Source organism: Drosophila novamexicana, unplaced genomic scaffold (assembly GCF_003285875.2).
Source record: "Drosophila novamexicana strain 15010-1031.04,08,12 unplaced genomic scaffold, DnovRS2.1 tig00001783-arrow-arrow-pilon, whole genome shotgun sequence".
NCBI classification, from domain to species: domain Eukaryota; kingdom Metazoa; phylum Arthropoda; class Insecta; order Diptera; family Drosophilidae; genus Drosophila; species Drosophila novamexicana.
Window position 1 is genome coordinate 113,599 of NW_020824891.1, and position 16,826 is coordinate 130,424.

The following is a 16,826-nucleotide window of genomic DNA, read 5'->3' on the forward strand; positions in this document are numbered from 1 at the left end:
CCTTGCATTTCGAATCGATTGGCATGCAAGAACATAAAGGATAAGAATTAGACTATTCAACAATTTTCAAAATGTTCATGCCTGGCTTTTATCCGGCGCAAGACGTGTCCTGGCTCGCTGGCAAAAGTGCATCGCGATCGTTTTTTGCCATCTGTAATTTAAAGCTCTGAAAGAAAAGTCGATTGTTTTCTTTATTTTCCCAATCAGTAAAAGACGCAGATTAAATTTGGCTCAAATCAAAGTTTTTAATTCGCAAAAAGAAAAAAAAAAGAAAATACAAATTGTGTTCCGTGTTTCGATGTTGAATGAGAGGGGAGGAGAGGAGAGGGGAGGAGAGGAGAGGAGCCTGTCGTCCTGCGCCGAACCTCAAATATATATATATATATTTATTTATTCGCATTCAAGCAAATACTGCACAAACGATTTGGTTATTAGCGAGATTCGGCTCGGACGTATAACGTTTCCATATATATTTTTTTTTTTTTCAATCTTTTTTTTTAACGCGATTTTATGTGGCCGCGTATAACGCTTCCATACACAATCGATTTTCTTAATTATTCGATATATATTTTTTTTCGAGCTGCGTAAAACATTTATATATATCCGGCAGTATTTACTTGAATACTTTTATTATTTATATACGAACCGAGCTCCAAGCATTTTATATTGAATGCTTCGCACACGGCTCTCAAAATATTTTACGCAATTCAAAAATTCGTTTCTTTACTTTTCGCTTTTTACTCGAATATCTATCTCTTTGCAGGCACGATTCGCAAAATTTAGAAGTACTAAAACGGACGCGGTGCCTAACAACGACGATCGGATGTGATTGTGAGATGTCTGTGAATGTGCAGTGGATATTGTGAGACGATTGGAAACAGAAACAGAAACAGAAGAAGAAACGTGGATGAAAACATATGGTGTATGGCATTCTTGGGTTAATTGAAAGTCTGGAACTGAACGGGTTAAATACACCAAATACGAACTGAAACGTGAGAACAGAACGCAACGGAACGGAATGGAACGAAACGGAATGGAACGAAACGGAATGGAACGAAACGGAAAGGAACAGAAACTGTGAACAGTTTTAACAAAATGAAAATTGTTGAACTCCAGGCTCCAGGAAAAAAACGTGCTGTAAATAGAAACTTTAATAATTAGTAAACACAGTTGGGGGGTATCTTCTGTTGGATCTGGCAACGCTTCTTGGCGGCAGAGTTGGTTCAAGAAATTCTTCATGGATATACGGCAACGCCTCTTGGCGCAAAAGCCATTTGAAATCTTGTTGTTTGCGGATATGGCAACGCCTCTTGGCGTTCGACAACGCTTCTCATCCTCATGTTAAATTACAGTAACGCCGCTTCGCTGATATGGCAACGCCTCGTGGCATTTAAATCCTCATTGCATCTTCATGGTAAATTACAGCGGAAATCTTGCGCGAATATGGCAACATTTCTTGAACTTTAAAAGGGCAGCACCTTTAAGTCATATTCAATTTGTAAATAGTTTGTTTCTTCTACTTTATATAGATTTGGATTGTCTGGCAAGGCATGCATATCTAGACCCCAGAAAGAGGGACGCAGCAGGTGTGAAGTACCGGAAAGGAGCACAGTTTGCAGAAGAGAATCAAATTCAATTTGGACAGTTGCTTGGAAGGCTTTGAAATCGCGGCAGGCTTTTGGCAAAAAACGGAATGGAATGGAAAAGTAAGAAGGAAAAGGAAAACTTTGGCTCCGATTGGCTCCAAGTTTCGCCTAGTTTCGTCTAGAGACAAGCTCATCTGAAAGAACACAGCATGGAAATAGGTTAATAACGAGGCCCAATTCGCTCTACTGGGGGCTTCGCCTAGAAGACGTCGCGCCCGACCAGGCCCGGCAATTGCGCGCGTCTCTCCTTTCCGCCTTGTTTTCAGGCTGACTCTCCTAAAACGCGGTATTTCCACTTGATGTGATGTGATGTGCACAATTGAGCGCCATTTTTTGTTGTTTTGTTATCGATCTATCGAAAGCAACGCTTTTGATGATTAGCTTTGACTTGGCAAACCAACTGCGCGACTCACACGTGTCGCGAGCAACTGGTTTGCCGTTTTTTCCATTTCATTTTCTGCTCATTTTTTTTTTATCATAAATTCTTCGTTTACGGCGCGTTCGAAAACGCGACGAAAACTCTCCTCAAAATGAATTTCTTTTTATTTTTGTTTTTTTTTTTTTTTTGTTTTTTGCATGCATATTTTTTTTTTTTTCCTATTTAAACTCCTGCGCTAAGTGTGCACACCACGTATAACGTGGACAATTTTTGTTCCATTTCAAATTAATTGTTTGATTGATTTATTGATTTACTTTGGCATTGGCAAAGGCGACGCGGCAATTGCCCGCAGAGAGGCCGGCGTTACGTCCCGTCTCGAAGTCGGAAAAACTCACCGGGCAGCAGCTTTGAAAAGGGCATTTTACGCAACTCGCAACTGGAACTGGGAAACTCGGCTGCAAGCAAAGTACATATTATACGACACACAGCTGGTATGGGATGGCATATGGCATATGTACATGGGAAAATCAAGAGTTGATGGCATTAAATCAAAGGACAAACGATGCTGCCAGCTGCGATTTCAAAGTGGACAAAACTCGATTTTAACAATTTTCAAATCAATTTTTCGAGGTTATGGCGCATGGTGTAACTGTTTTGTGCTCCGTTAACGGTACATCACGTTTGAAGCTGCGTCCCGGGGCCGGGTCCATGCATAAGCAATTTTTCGTCTCTCTCGCTCTCTTTTATGTTCTGCTTGAACTTGTTTGTCTGCCTTTGAAGGAATTTCAGGCAACTTCATTCTCTGCACTCTTCTCCCTCTCCCTCTCTCGCTCTCTTTTATGTTCTGCTTGAACTTGTTTGCGTTGTAATTTTTAAGGAATTTTAGGCAACTTCTCTCTGTGCATTCTTCTCGCTCTCTATTATGTTCCGCTTTAACACACGTTTGCATTTGAAGGAATTTTAGGCAGCTTCTTTCATTTCACTCTTCTTCCTTTCTCCCTCTCTTTGATGTTCTGCTTGAACACGTTGGCACTCTTCTCCTTCTCTCCCTCACTCTTTTGTGTTTTTCTTTAAAACGTTTGCAGCTGCGATTTTTCAGGAATTTCAGGACTGTCAACTTATCGCTTTGCACTCTTCTCCCTCTCTCTGGCTCTCTGCCTGCTTCTCCATGCGACAGTTGCCCCAGCGACACGGCCTAAACAAAAAAGAAGAAAGAACCAACTAAGGAATACTCTGCCTAAACACGGACTCTGGATCGGACGCAATGTTGCTGCACAATATTCGGACGTAGTCATGCCAAATGGGATGCGGCTTGATGGATTTGTGTGTGAATTACGATGACATTTGTTGCGGCTTATGCGTTTAATAATTGATCGAATATGTGGGTTAACGGCACTTGGCGGCCATTTTGTTATGTATATATATATATATATATATATATATATATATATAATCATATTGAACTGCGAGTCGTGTGCTCGGCTGGTTTTTAGGGAAGCTTGAGCCCAACGCGGCCTGGCGCCGAACTGTGCGCCTGCCTCGGTTGTGCGGGGGCTTGTGCTGGCGGGGGAAACGCGCGCGGCATGGGGGGGTACTCGACCCGCAAATTATATTGTTATACACACTTTGCAGCGTGTAACTGTAATCGTTTATGGGTTTTGTATTGCTTTCGCGTTCTTATCGATGGGTCTCCGCTCTTGCGTTTGGGTGCATATGGCCGTCCCGCTCTGACGCTCGTTGCCGCCGCCACGCGCCGAGCGAGATGGACATATGTCTGTTGCGTTGTTCGAGAGGAACGCGCTCTCTGTACTCTTTGCTCTCTATCGCCATCTCGCTCGCATCCGTGTGCTGCCGCGCACACTCGCGATAGAAGTATGTGGTTACGCTTTGTCTCGCTTTCGTTGTGTGTGCGGCACCAAACGGACACGATTCGATGTGCTTATCTATTGTCCATTTGTCCAACTCGCTCGCCGCGCCCTTCCATCCAAGAGCGTAATTAGTTCTCCCCCCCCCCCTTTGGCCTAGGTGCACCCGCCCGCAATCGCAGAGTGTGATTGATCTGAGCCCACAGCAGCCGCACACGCCCCGCACGCGCCGCCCTTTCGCTGGGCGGCGGAGTTGCCAACCGTTCCTCGGAAAGCAGAGGCACCACAAGCCCCCAACCGGGACATACTCACCCGCGGCACCCGCCCGTTGGGATTTGCTTTAATGCTTCTTTCAGCGCTGCTTGCAGCTCCGTTTATCGGTTTGATGGATCGATGGATACGATGACACACAAGGCGGACTGATGCAGGCACACGGATTATACATCGAATATTGCGCACTTTGCAGCTCGGAAAGCAGTTGACGCAGAACCTGGGTACAGTTGCCAGGCAAAAGAGAAGCAAAAAAGAAGAAGCAAAACATCAAAAAGGACTTTAAATCGGACACTTTGCAGTAAATCAAAATTGGCACTTGAACAAAAATGAGCACAGAAATATGAAAATTAATTGTTTGCACTTTATCCTGAACTAGTTGAAAATTGAATTGAAAAATTAAATTTGGAATGAAGACCGTGTCGCTGGCTGCAGAGTTTTCACTCGACTGTGCCCGACGCTCGGCGCACAGCGACGAGCTAGCCTCGCTCGGGCATAAGCCTGCCAGGTAGAGGCAGCTCGTCGTCGTCGCGAGGGTTCGAGCCGGCTGGCAACAGGCAGGCAGGCAGCCGAGGCTATTTTTAGGCGCCCTGCAGCAGCTGCATGTCCTGTTTTTCCAGATACTTCTTCGGCTTCCTTTGTTCTCAGGTATACACACGCTTTCCAGGTAGGCCAGCCCTCCCTCCAGGCCCTGGCTAATTTCCTTTTTGTGCTGTTGGCAATGCCGCAAAACTCGGCGTTACTTTGCAGTTGATTGCATAAACTCGCTTTTTGTTAATACCACAAAAATGCTGCCATTTCTCGCACAGGACACACTTTGATTTTGATTGCAGCTCTATTGTAATTCGATTCTCTGGCTGGACTAAATATTCCAGGCGTGGGCGACGCCTCTCTCCACAGGTTGGGGCTCCGGACGTCACGAGCTGTGACGCAGCTACTCACCGAGTTGCAGCTGGTTCAAGGGAGCTTCACAGAAATTCACCTTTCACATTTATTTAATACATTTATTTAATCATTTTTAACTCTCATTTCGACAACTTTTTCACTTTTTAATGTGGGCGATCGCGCGCACTGCGCACTAAACACAGCAGCAGCAGCAGCCAACTAAGTGCTGCCAATCACACGAACACTAGTATGGCCGCACTGTTTTTACGACCGGGTGGCAGCGCTGGGCGTGCAGCCCTGGCAAGCGCAAGACTTGACGCGCCAACTAACCGTTGAAATTGAAATCGTTGAGCAAGAGAAATTCAAATTGTCTGAATAGGAAATATAAATAGCGGGAAGTTCAATTGGTCTGAGTGGGAAATTTAAATTGTTGTGCAAGAACAATTCAAATAGTTCGCAAAGCAATATTAAACCTAGGAGTTTAACGAATTAAATGGTATTAGAAATTAAATGGTACTTAATTCAAAAACACTTTTGTAAGAATGCATATAGCTAATTTAAAAAATGCTACAAACATAGCAAACGCAGAAAATAAATATAAAAAAAAGGTTGCTATAACATGGACTTAATTTGAATTATTTAGAAAATGGTAAAAAAAAACAATAAACACATAAAATATATATATTAAAAAAAACAGTTGCCAATTAAATCGTTTTGCGCGAGAAATACAAAAAGTCTGAATGGGTTTTTTTGAATAGGATAGAATAGCGCGGAAAATTCAAAAAGACTGAATTGGACATTTTAAGGGAAATTCAATTAGTCTGAATGGGAAATTTAAATGATTTACGCGGGAAATTCAAAAGGACTGAATTGGACATTTTAAGGGAAATTCGATTAGTCTGAATGAGAAATTTCAATGATTTAGCGGGAAATTCAAAAAGACTAAATGGTAAATTTAAATGAATATGCAATTAAAATAGTTGGCAAAGGAATATAAAAACTTGGAGTTTTACGGATTATATGGTATTGCAGAGATAAACGTACTTACATATTTAGCACAGGTGAACAGGTGGTCAGGTTTAGGGCTCCAGGTAAGTATCATAGGCCTGATTGCGATAACTGCCGTGTCCTGGCGTGCCTATGACATCGCCGCCGCCGCCGCCACCAGCCGCGCCGCGCTTCACATTGGGCACCTGCTGATGTCCCACGATATTGTGCAGCGTAAGCTCGTTGATTTCCTCGTCCTTGACGACCTTGGGCATCTCCATGTACTTGTAGTTGCGCGCGAGGAACAGAAATATCAACAGGTTGACCAGCATGATGCTGGCGAAGAGCGCAAACTCCGCCGACTGGGTGCTGACGAACTTGACCTCGGCTATGACCACGACAATCATATTGCCAATGGCCACCGAGAGAAGCCAACAGGCCTGCAGCACGGACTTCATGCTGACCGGCGCCTGGGTAAAGGAGAACTCCAAACCCGTCACCGAGAACATGATCTCGGCGGCGGTCATCACCACGATTTGCGGCAGCTGCCAGAGTATGGACAGCGACGTGGGCGGCACCACCTCCAGCATGTTGTATTGCTAGAGGAGCAGAAGAAGACAACATTAGAGCAATAAACTCTGAGCTTAATTCCATCGGGGACTTACGTAGCCGTCGCGGGCATTGCCCTGCACCAGGAGGCTGTAGAGTCCGCCGTTCTTGGCCTCGAAGCTGGCCGCGCGCTTCCCGTTGATATCCAGCTCGCCGTAGCCGAGCGAGATCTCGTGCAGCGCCGTCAGATTGCCAATGTCCAGCCTGATGCCGGGCACACCCGAAACGGGCGCCCTCAGCAGGACGGGGCCCTCGCCCGCGGGCGTGTTTACCAGGGTGCGCAGCAGCGGGGGCCGGTTGATGCGCTGGGCACTGCTCAGGCCGTCGGGAAACTCCTGGAGCTTGGCATTGGCCAGGAAATAGCTGACGGACTTGCCCGGCTCGAGGCGTATGCTGCCCTCGATGCTGGGACATTGCTTGGTCTGTGGACGGGCCAGAAACGTGTACTCCTTGGGCTGGGGCACATGCAGGCCCAGATTCGACCACATGCCCAGCGACTCAATCGAGTCGGAGTCGGAATCCTTGACCAGGTCGCTGGTAAAGTCATAGCGACAGGGCATCCCATTGTAGAGCCGCAAATGGGCCATGTCCGGGGCGGAGGGCGTTGCGGCCGGCTCGAGCTGCTCGAGGCGCAGCTCGACGGCGGCGGACAGAAAGAAGCCAAAGGCGGCGAGCAGCAGGCCAATGCTGAGCTTCTGCAGCGGACGCTTGATGCCGACGCGGGCGAGCAGCGGATAGATGAGATAGTCGAAGAGCGGTATAAAGGCGAGTATCAGCAGAGGATTGACCACCTGCATCTGGTCGGGCTTGATCTGGTAGCCCAGTATCGAGCCGTCCATGTGCGTCGCCTGGAAAGTCCAGCGCGAGCCCTGCTGATCGGACAGCGCCCAGAAGATCGGGAACGGCACGTAGAGCAGCAGGATCTTGGTCAAGCATTTCGTCTCGTACACCATCTGCTGGCCCACGACAGGCGTGGCATAGTCGAGGAAGTGCATCATCGGCTTGTCCCGGCGATTGTGGCGCCAGCCCTTGTACGCGTTCGTGATGCACTGCGACACGCCGAAGATCATGTTGCCCGACGGCGGATGCAGCTTGTAGCGTCGCTTCCCAGCCACAAAGATCAGCATCGAGACGATCATCAGGATGGCGGGCACCCCAAACGCCAGCGAGTAGCAGTCCTCCTCGCCAAAGCAATAGACATCCGCCCGCAAAATGGGTGTCACCGTCGTCGAGATCATGGAGCCGGCATTGATGGCAAAGTAGAAGAGCGAGAAGAACTTAGCCAGGTCGACGGCCTGCGCCGGCAGCTGGAACTGATCGCCCCCGAAGGCCGAGACGCACGGCTTGATGCCGCCGGTGCCCACGGCTATCAGCAGCAGTCCCACAATCGTCACCAGCCTGCCAATCAAGAACATAACTCACGGATACGGATACGTATCGATACTCACTTCACGGGCATTCCGGCTATGGGTATGGCCCCAAAGGCCACAATCATCGCGCCCAAGCTATACACGACCGACAGATACAGGATTGTGCTGTACTTGCCCAGCCAGCCGTCCGCGATGAGTGCTCCGACCAGCGGAAAGATGTACACCAGCATGGTGAACACGTGGAAGAGTACCGTTGCCGTCTCCTCGTCGTAGCCCAGCTTGTGCGTCAGATAAAGCACCAGAATCGCTGCGGTAGATAATAATTTGGAGAATTACTATTCGTGCTAGGAGGAGGAGGGGCCTTAGAGATCGGTGAGAACTTACTTAGTGATCGGGGTGGAGAAGGCGAGGGGGGGGGGGAAGGCAAAGAGATCGAGGAGTACTTATAATGTGGAGGAAGAGGGGCCATGGAGATCTGAGACTAACAACCATGTGGGCGAGGAGAAGGCATAAAGATCGGGGCGAGGAGGGGAGCGTAGAGATCGGGGAGGACTATTCACGTGGGAGGGAAGGGGTCATAGAGATCAGGGACAACTAGCATGTGGAGAAGGAGGAGGAGATGGGGGTCAAAGATCGGGGACTACATACCACGTGTGGGATTGGGGTCGAGATCGGAAGGGGCAGGAAGAGGGGACATAGATATCGGTGGGTGTAGGGGTCATAGGGAACGGGGAGGACTTACCACGTGGGAGAGAAAGGGGACGCAGAGATCGGTGCCTACTTATCACATGGTAAAGAGTGTGGGGGGGGGAGGGGGGGTATAGAGATCGTGGAGGACATATTACGTGTGGAAGAAGCGGGTCATAGAGATTGTGGGGAGAAGGGATCATAGATACCAGAGACAACTAGTACGTGAGAAGAAAGGAGGAGGAGGAAGAGGTGGAGAGCTGGAGAGCTTACTTACCACGCATGCCATAATAGTTGAAACGCTCGCAGAACTCATTGCTGATGATGAAGGCCACCGACTTGGGATATTCCGGACTCTGTCGAACGGAACAAGAAGAAGCAGAAGAAGAACCGGAGATTAGACAACAATTCTTATTTAGCAGACATCTAAGTCTTGTTATCCGATTTAGCCAATTATATAGTCAAGTTAGATGACTCGTAATTATCGCAACTATTTTCGTCGCACGATTTATTGTTTATTGGACCTGTCCCCGTCATTATCTACGCCCGAATAATCAAATGGAAACTGCAAAGTGCCGCATCATTTGCTGACTTGTCGAATCCGACAACTGCCAATTACTACGACTTTATCTGCCAGTCCGAGTGTGTGCGTGTGTGTGTGTGTGTGTGTAGTACGGGTATCTTTATATACGTAACTGAAGATAGGCCTTGTCTATGCCTGACAAATCTCTTTTATGCCCTTGCCGAGGGTATTATAATCTTGGCTCGAGCTGTGTAACGCATAGAAGAAGAGAGAGATGTCTCCCAGCACATAAAGTACATATATTCTTGATCAGCATCAACAGCCGAGAGTCGATATAGCCAAGTCCCTCCGTCTCGCCGTCTGTCTGTTTCTATGTGAACTAGTCTCTCAGTTTTAAAGCTAACGTCATGAAAATGTGCGGAAGCGGCTGGATCGGACCACTATATAGCTGCCATAGGAACGATCGGTCGAAATTGAGGTAAAACTTGTTTGTTTATCAAAATTGGTTTAGATAAACATGCTCGTCAATAACTATTTTCCCTGTGCTTCTTAGATACGAGCAAAGAATTACAAGAATTATGCAAAGTTTCACTCTGCAAGGGTATTAAATATTCGGCTTGCCGAAGATAGCCTTTCTTTCTCGTTTTCATTGTTGAAGAGCATTCGAGCGTAATCGACTCATTAAACTATATTTATGAGTTTTACAAAATGCCAAAAAAAAGATTATAAAAGTCGATAATACTTCTTTTTCAACCCTTCTCTCTCCCTCCCCCTCCCTCTCCCTTTCTCTCTCTCTTCATCTCTCTTCCTCTCTCTCGCTCACTCTCCCTCTCTCTCTCTTCATCTCTCTCTAACCATTACAGTCATGCTTGTTTATTTATTACAGGGTATATTCACTTTGAACAGTCGGGAAGCCTTTGAATAAGAGTGCGCTAATCGGAAATACGCGACTTAGTGATACCCTGTACCCACGTGCTTCAGTGCCAGGTTTATCTTATATGTATTTATTAATATTATGAAAATAGAAGGAGATGGAAAGATATTGAGATAAGCAAATAAACTATTTCTAACTATGGTTAATAAGAATTTAAAGGCTTACACTTTCGCAAATCCGAAGATTGACTAAATGTGAATATATATCCCAAATATCAATGGTAAAGTTTTGCAGATCCGAAGATCGAGATGTTTTCATCTGCCTGTTACATACTTTGGCACAAGAACAAACTACCCTCTACACCAATTGTCAGTGGTCGAGGGTATACGAATATCTATAGATAATTATGTATTCGCCAGATAGTAAGACTGACTGACCTACTGTTGTTATGAATGTATTTGGCTGTCGCCTCTTGTCGATTTCATTTACGTTTTGTTTTCGTCGTTTTCGTCTTTCGTTTTGTTTTGGTTGCTTTTGGCCAAGGTTGCTTTTGGCTAAACGAGTTTGAGCCAACAGCTGTTGGCCCAAAGCTAATCAAATTGCGAATTCTGCATGCGTAATGCCCGAGCCAAAGTCAAGTCCGAGCCCAACTCTGTTTACAGGGTATTCAACAGCCACTTGGCTCTAGCTTTGGCTCTAATGTTAATGTTGATTTGGCTGGCATTTGAAATCTTGTAAAACGAGTTACGACGTGTAAAAAAAGCTATTAGATAGCATGAAGTGCCGTTTCTCAGACCCAGACCCAGTAAATTCTTCTTTATGCCCCTCCCGATTGTTTGACATTGACATTTCTTTAGAAGAAAACACAATAGAACCCAACTGAAAGAGCTTCGCTGAGTTTTCCCACTCAATTGAGCGGTGCTCTCCAGATCTCTCTCTCTCGATCTCTCTCTCTCTCTCTCTCTCTCTCTCTCTCTCTCTCTCTCTCTCTCTCTCGCTCTCTCGCATTGTCTGCCTCCCTTTCTATCTGCATATTTATATATATGTATATAGTATTAAAAGTTCTGAGCTCGTCTAACTGGTCCCAGACATAGACAACATTTCAAATGTTGAGTCTAGCTAAGGTTGAAGCATTTGCAAAACAAAAGACAGGTGCTATCCGGCTTTGCCCGGCCAACGTACTTTTCATGCAATTGACTGTTATTCAATCTTGGCGTAGATTATCCAAAAGGTATATTAAATTTATATATTTGTTGTAAGACCCGATGAAAAGGCAGCTTTCAATCAATCAATCAATCAATCAGTCCGACTGACAGTCTGCATAAACGGTTAAATATGTATATATCTCTATGTTTAAAACATTTTGTCCTGACTGACTGGCTGATTGACTGACTGATTGACTGATTGATCATCACGCACGCAACGCGTGCATTCAATCAATCAATCAGTCCGACTGACAGTCTGCATAAACGGTTGAATATTTATATATCTCTATGTTTAAAAAGGTTTGTCCTGACTGACTGGATGATTGACTGACTGATTGACTGATTGATGATCACGCACGCAACGCTGAAATGTTCACTGTTGTCAGCAATATCTGATGAAGATGCACGTTAAGACGGGGTTTTGGGGAAAACTCCACTCGCACTCGTGTGAGAAAATCGCGAAAAACGTTTGTATCCGATCGGAATTTAGTTGATATTTATTTGATATAGATAGCATATATTTATATGCATAGATTATTTGTGTCAAGGCATTATTTGATTCGACTAACAATTTCATATCAAAGGAGTTGCCCAGTTTTCCCGCTGACATTTTTCATCACACCCTCTCGCAAATGCGATTAACCGAAATACAGATCTATTATGAAATGATGACGTCACGTTCTCGCTATAAATTTGTTGTATTCTGTACGCTCAGTCGGTTGAACGGCAATTATAGGTTGTAATATGCACCTGATGATTCGAGCTGCGACTAATTGTAGAGCCGACATCAATTGTAGTTGATATCTTTGCTTAGTTGTTGTTTAACGTTCGACTAGACACAAATCGCTCGCATAGTTGAAAAACAAATACGATAGATATATTAGGCAAGTCCGGTTAACCAAGATACCCGTAACTCCAGCTGTATGGGTTATTCAACTTGCTTGGTCTGAGTAAAGTGGGTCATCGGCACCGGCGGAGGGTTCTATTGTTTTGATTCGAATCTCGACCACGATATCGATTCCATTTCGCTGATTAATTCAATCAATTTGCGGGCAATAAAAGGATTGATCGGCGATCGGCGGGCAACCAAGGTCAGTATGCGAACAAGTGTGAGCATCATACCAGCCTCCAAAGCAATTCCTGACCAACATCAACAGCCGAGAGCTGCCCCATATAAAGTATATATATATTGTGTTGATCTCAATCAAGTTTCGATTCGGCATGGAAATAGTCTTTCTATGAGTTTATCTTGTGCTGAAATCTCTTACTCGGCCGGATCGAACCACTATATCGTATATCATATGATTGTCTTAAAAGCGGGCATAGTTTTTCCTACGATTAAACTCTTTTGTTTTTCGATAAATCTTCATCAATTTGCGTGTCGAACGCGTGCTTCCAACATATTCTCAAATATGTACTCAAAATTGGGTCACAATATCGTAGTGCTCCAATAGGAAACATTCGAAATCTTCTATGTGTTTGCATGCCGAAAATAACTGTTCTTCTTTGCTTGACATTTGCGATATACATAATACCCTGCACTATCTCCAACAGGATATATCTGTTTATATATTATGTGGTACTTTGTGTTTTCCCCATATTAACAAATATGTCATCAAAATTGGTTCACAATAGCATATTGCTCCAATTGGCTAAAAATAAAGAAGTAACATCCGAAATTTCCCATACCGCAAATATTCGATATATTCCCCTAACTCCCTAACAGGGCATTTTCGTTATGCGAAAGTATTTCCTTGGGTATTTAATTTGTGCCCTTTAAAAGGCAAAAACGGTTTAAGCTGCAATTGTGACTTACACGCACACACACAAGCACACAAGCATATTGCACACATGCACTCACACATATGTACATGTGTAGATATACTCACATACACTTATAGACAAAAGCGGTCAGTGGCTTTGTCCACTTTGGCAAGCGATCTCTGGTTTTTATCTCTTATATGTACACACAACATACATACATACATACATACATATGTATGTGAGTGCATTTGTGCGTGTGTGCTTTCAGAAATGCTGCACGTGCGTGCTTTGATATATGCGAGTGCTTGTGTGTATTACACTTTCTCGTTCGTCAACTGAAAGTGACAATAAGCAGACGCTACGCAGACGCTACAGCGCTGTCTCAGTCGCAGTCGCAGTCGCAGTCAACGCAGATGCTGACATTTGTGACTGGTTGATTTTTGTTTCAGGTAGGGCTCGGTGTGTACATATGTATGGCTTGTACATATTTCTACTCACATATGTATACACATATGTACATACATGCATGTGGAACTGACAAGCGCACCATAATTGTGCGGTAAATCGTTTAACGCAACGGTACATTAAGCTCACCTCTTTCTCTTGTTTCTCGCCAGCTTCCAGCTCCTTGGCAGCAGACTCTGCTGCCTTCACGTTCGACGATTTCATTTGTGATTTGTCATTGTAAATGTAATGCACACACAACAAAACAGTCGAAAACGAACACAAAACATATTAAACGAACAAATGCCTAATCTCAAGTTCAATTTACGGCTTGGAATTTAACGCAACTGCCAAAAAACACACGCGCGACTTGCAATTATTAATCTCTCGCGGGCGCAGCGCGGGCGACGACGTGCAGTCACGTCTGCGCCACAAAACGAACAAGACGAGGAGAGCCGACAGACGATAGAGGACAGCGGACAGCGGACAGAGACGCGACACCTTAAGAGCGACAAATGTGCGAATGAAGTGCGAGCCGTGCAAGCTGCGCTTTTAAGCGAAGGCCTGCAGACACCCTCGCCAAAAAAAAAAAAGGGCGATCAAGCGCTGTGCAAGGCGTGCGGGGGGAGGGGGTATAAGCATGACAGTGGCGTCACAGCGCCAATTAACGGACATCAAGTTTTACTCTCGCGAACGCGCTCTCTTTTTGTCGCTCTCCGTCTCTGTTGAGTTTGTCAGCTGCTTGTTGCAGCGCAGCGTAGGCAAGCAGCGCAGTCGCCGTCGGCGCCTTCTTCTAGCTGAGGCTGTCAAGTTCAATGCAGATAAAAGCGAGGCACATGCATGGATATATTTGTGTGTGTGTGTGCGTCTTTTATGCCGTTAGCCCTTCGGTCAGGCTTGAGGGTTGGTTAAAGAAAGCGCAGTTGCTTCTGCAATGCGACAGCTAAATACCCTGTAGCTGGCACTTGATTAGTTTGGGAAAAATGTCTATAAACAAAAATAACAGTTTGTTCTGATCAAGAATATACATGTACAAGCTAAAATACCTCCCGCTCCCAAAAGCGTCTACATTCTACCCTAGAGAGAATTGACATACATTCCCTTCATTCAAATTCTAATTTGTTTGTTTCTTTTTTTTTTGATAATATCTTACCTCTTCGCACGCTTCTCGGGGCCAGTCCCTGCTGTCGGTGGTATCGGTTTGGATTTCGGACTCGTTGGTATCGAACTCCGATTCGTAGTAGCGTGTGCGGGCCGTGTAGACGCCGGCGCTCTCCAATGGCAGCTGATCGACGCCGCCGGCAGACCGCAGCACTGCCAACAAAAGAGAGCGAACAGCAGACAGGGGGGAGATAGAGAGAGTGACAGAGAGAGACAGAGAGAGCCAGAGAGAAGACAATAAACGACTTACGCAGAGAGCTGTCGGATCCGCAGGAACAGGCCGAGGATTCGCTCAGCGACGGGGTAGCCATGCGCTCGCGCAGTTTCCGAAACATTGAATATATGAATATGATTTTGAATGAGATGCGAAGACTCGAATCTTGACAGCAGGCTCCTGGCTAGCTGTGTGCACTGTTCCCATTCCATCCGAGCCCGACCCCCCTTAAAGGGATGTCACAGGGGGTCTTCTTGCTCAAAGTGAGGGAGCTTTAGACTATTCCATTTCTTCCAAGCTACCCTTAAAGGGAAGTCGTAGGGGGTCTTCTGGTGAGCCCAAAAGTAAGCTTTAGACTATTCCATTCCTTCCAAGCTACCCTACCATTCCTTCCAAGCTACCCTTAAAGAGCAGTGACAGTGGGTCTCCCGGCCCGAAATAAGCTTTAGACTATTCGATTCCTTCCAGGCTACCCTTAAGGGGAAGTCATAGGTGGTCTTCTTGCTCAAAGTGAGCTTTAGACTATTCTATTCCTTCCAAGCTACCCTTAAAGGGAAGTCATAGGGGGTGAGCTTCAGACTATTCGATTCCTTCCAGGCTACCCTTCCAGGCTACCCTTAATGGGAAGTCATAGGTGGTCTTCTTGCCCAAAGTGAGCTTCAGACTATTCAATTCCTTCCAAGCTACCCTTAAAGAGTACTCATGGGGGGTCTTCCGGGCCAAAGTGTGTCCAAAGTGAGCTTTAGACTAGATTACCGCTAAGCTAATCTATCCGCGAGCACCACTTACACATGGATTGCAATCTAATCGGGAAAATCTTGTCAGCTGACCGCGTAGGTTCTGCAATCGGGACGCGTGCTACGCAAGCTCTTCAAGTGGGTTGCCTATAAAAGTTAAGAGCTATATACTTTATTTGGAAATTATTTACAAATTCTATTATTTAGTCTGTCATCATTTTATAGGGTTGGAGTAGTGGAGGGGCAGGGGAAGGGGGGGTGGGTGGCAACACTGCCACGGCTTTGTTCGAATTCACTGAGTGGAACAAAGGCGGATTCTTGTATTCCCCGCGCTAGATCAGAAAATGTGATCGAATCCAGCATGATGTAAGTCCCATAGAGATACATATACTCGAAACGTTTCTCAAGAGGCCCAGGGCCATTGTCTTCTGCTGCAATCCATATATTAGTATATGTATATATACAGTCTATAGTCTGTAGTTGCAGCTCAAGTGCGAGTCTTATAGATATGGGCCATGCGCTGCTCTTAATAGCTTCAATAAAGTGTTACTCAATCCATTCATAATGCCATATATAGTATATATACCTGAATACGTACACTGGATCGGGTACTTCATAATAACTCAAGTCGCTTTTGGCTTTTGTCGCTGAGCAAATGACAATCGATCGAAGACGAAGAAGAAGAACCAAACCAAAACAGAAACGAGAAAGAAGGCACGCCGAAGATTAAATACCCTTGCAGACCTAAGCTTTTCAAGCTCGTATCTAAGAAGCATAGGAAATATAATTTATGCCGTGTTTGGCTAAGATAACTTGAAAAAACAAAAAAGTTATTCCTACAAGAACATTATTGTCGACCAATTGCTCCTATGGCAGCTAGATGATATAGTCGTCCGATGTTGATAGGATTTAGTATATATATGAGAAGCATGGTAAAGCTAATAAATGTCGAGTTTGGTCAAAATATCTTGAAAAACAAAAAAGTTTCTTATACAAGAATCTACTTTTCGACCGATTTCTCCTATGGCAGCTATATGATTTAGTCGTCTGATGTTGATAGGATTTAGTATATACATGAGAAGCATAGTAAAGCTAATAAATGTCGAGTTTGGTCAAAATATCTTGAAAAACAAAAAGGTTTTTCATACAAGAACCTCAATTTCGACCGATTTCTCCTATGGCAGCTATATGATATAGTCGTCTGAT

The 16,826-nt window shown here is 45.2% G+C and overlaps 1 protein-coding gene across 5 annotated transcripts in view; it reads right to left on the reverse strand.

Moving 5' to 3' along the window:
* LOC115768436 (peptide transporter family 1) overlaps positions 1-15,728 on the reverse strand; it is a 52,511-nt gene extending 36,783 nt beyond the window's left edge. For 3 of the 5 annotated variants that reach the window (XR_004018558.1, XM_030712996.1, XM_030712994.1), the window contains exons 1-6: positions 14,920-15,728; positions 14,662-14,822; positions 8,976-9,054; positions 8,090-8,318; positions 6,698-8,039; positions 6,094-6,631 (exon numbers count right to left, since the gene is read on the reverse strand). Coding sequence is in view for 4 of the 5 variants with exons in the window: in XM_030712996.1 (XP_030568856.1) it covers positions 6,125-6,631; positions 6,698-8,039; positions 8,090-8,318; positions 8,976-9,054; positions 14,662-14,822; positions 14,920-15,004 (2,403 nt within the window). In the remaining variant the exon portion in view is untranslated. Of the gene's footprint in view, positions 1-440; positions 5,417-5,437; positions 5,519-6,093; positions 6,632-6,697; positions 8,040-8,089; positions 8,319-8,975; positions 9,055-14,661; positions 14,823-14,919 lie in introns of those variants that run through there. The other 2 variants (XM_030712995.1, XM_030712997.1) reach the window with 2 other exon arrangements.
* Between the last annotated feature and the right edge of the window lie 1,098 nt (positions 15,729-16,826).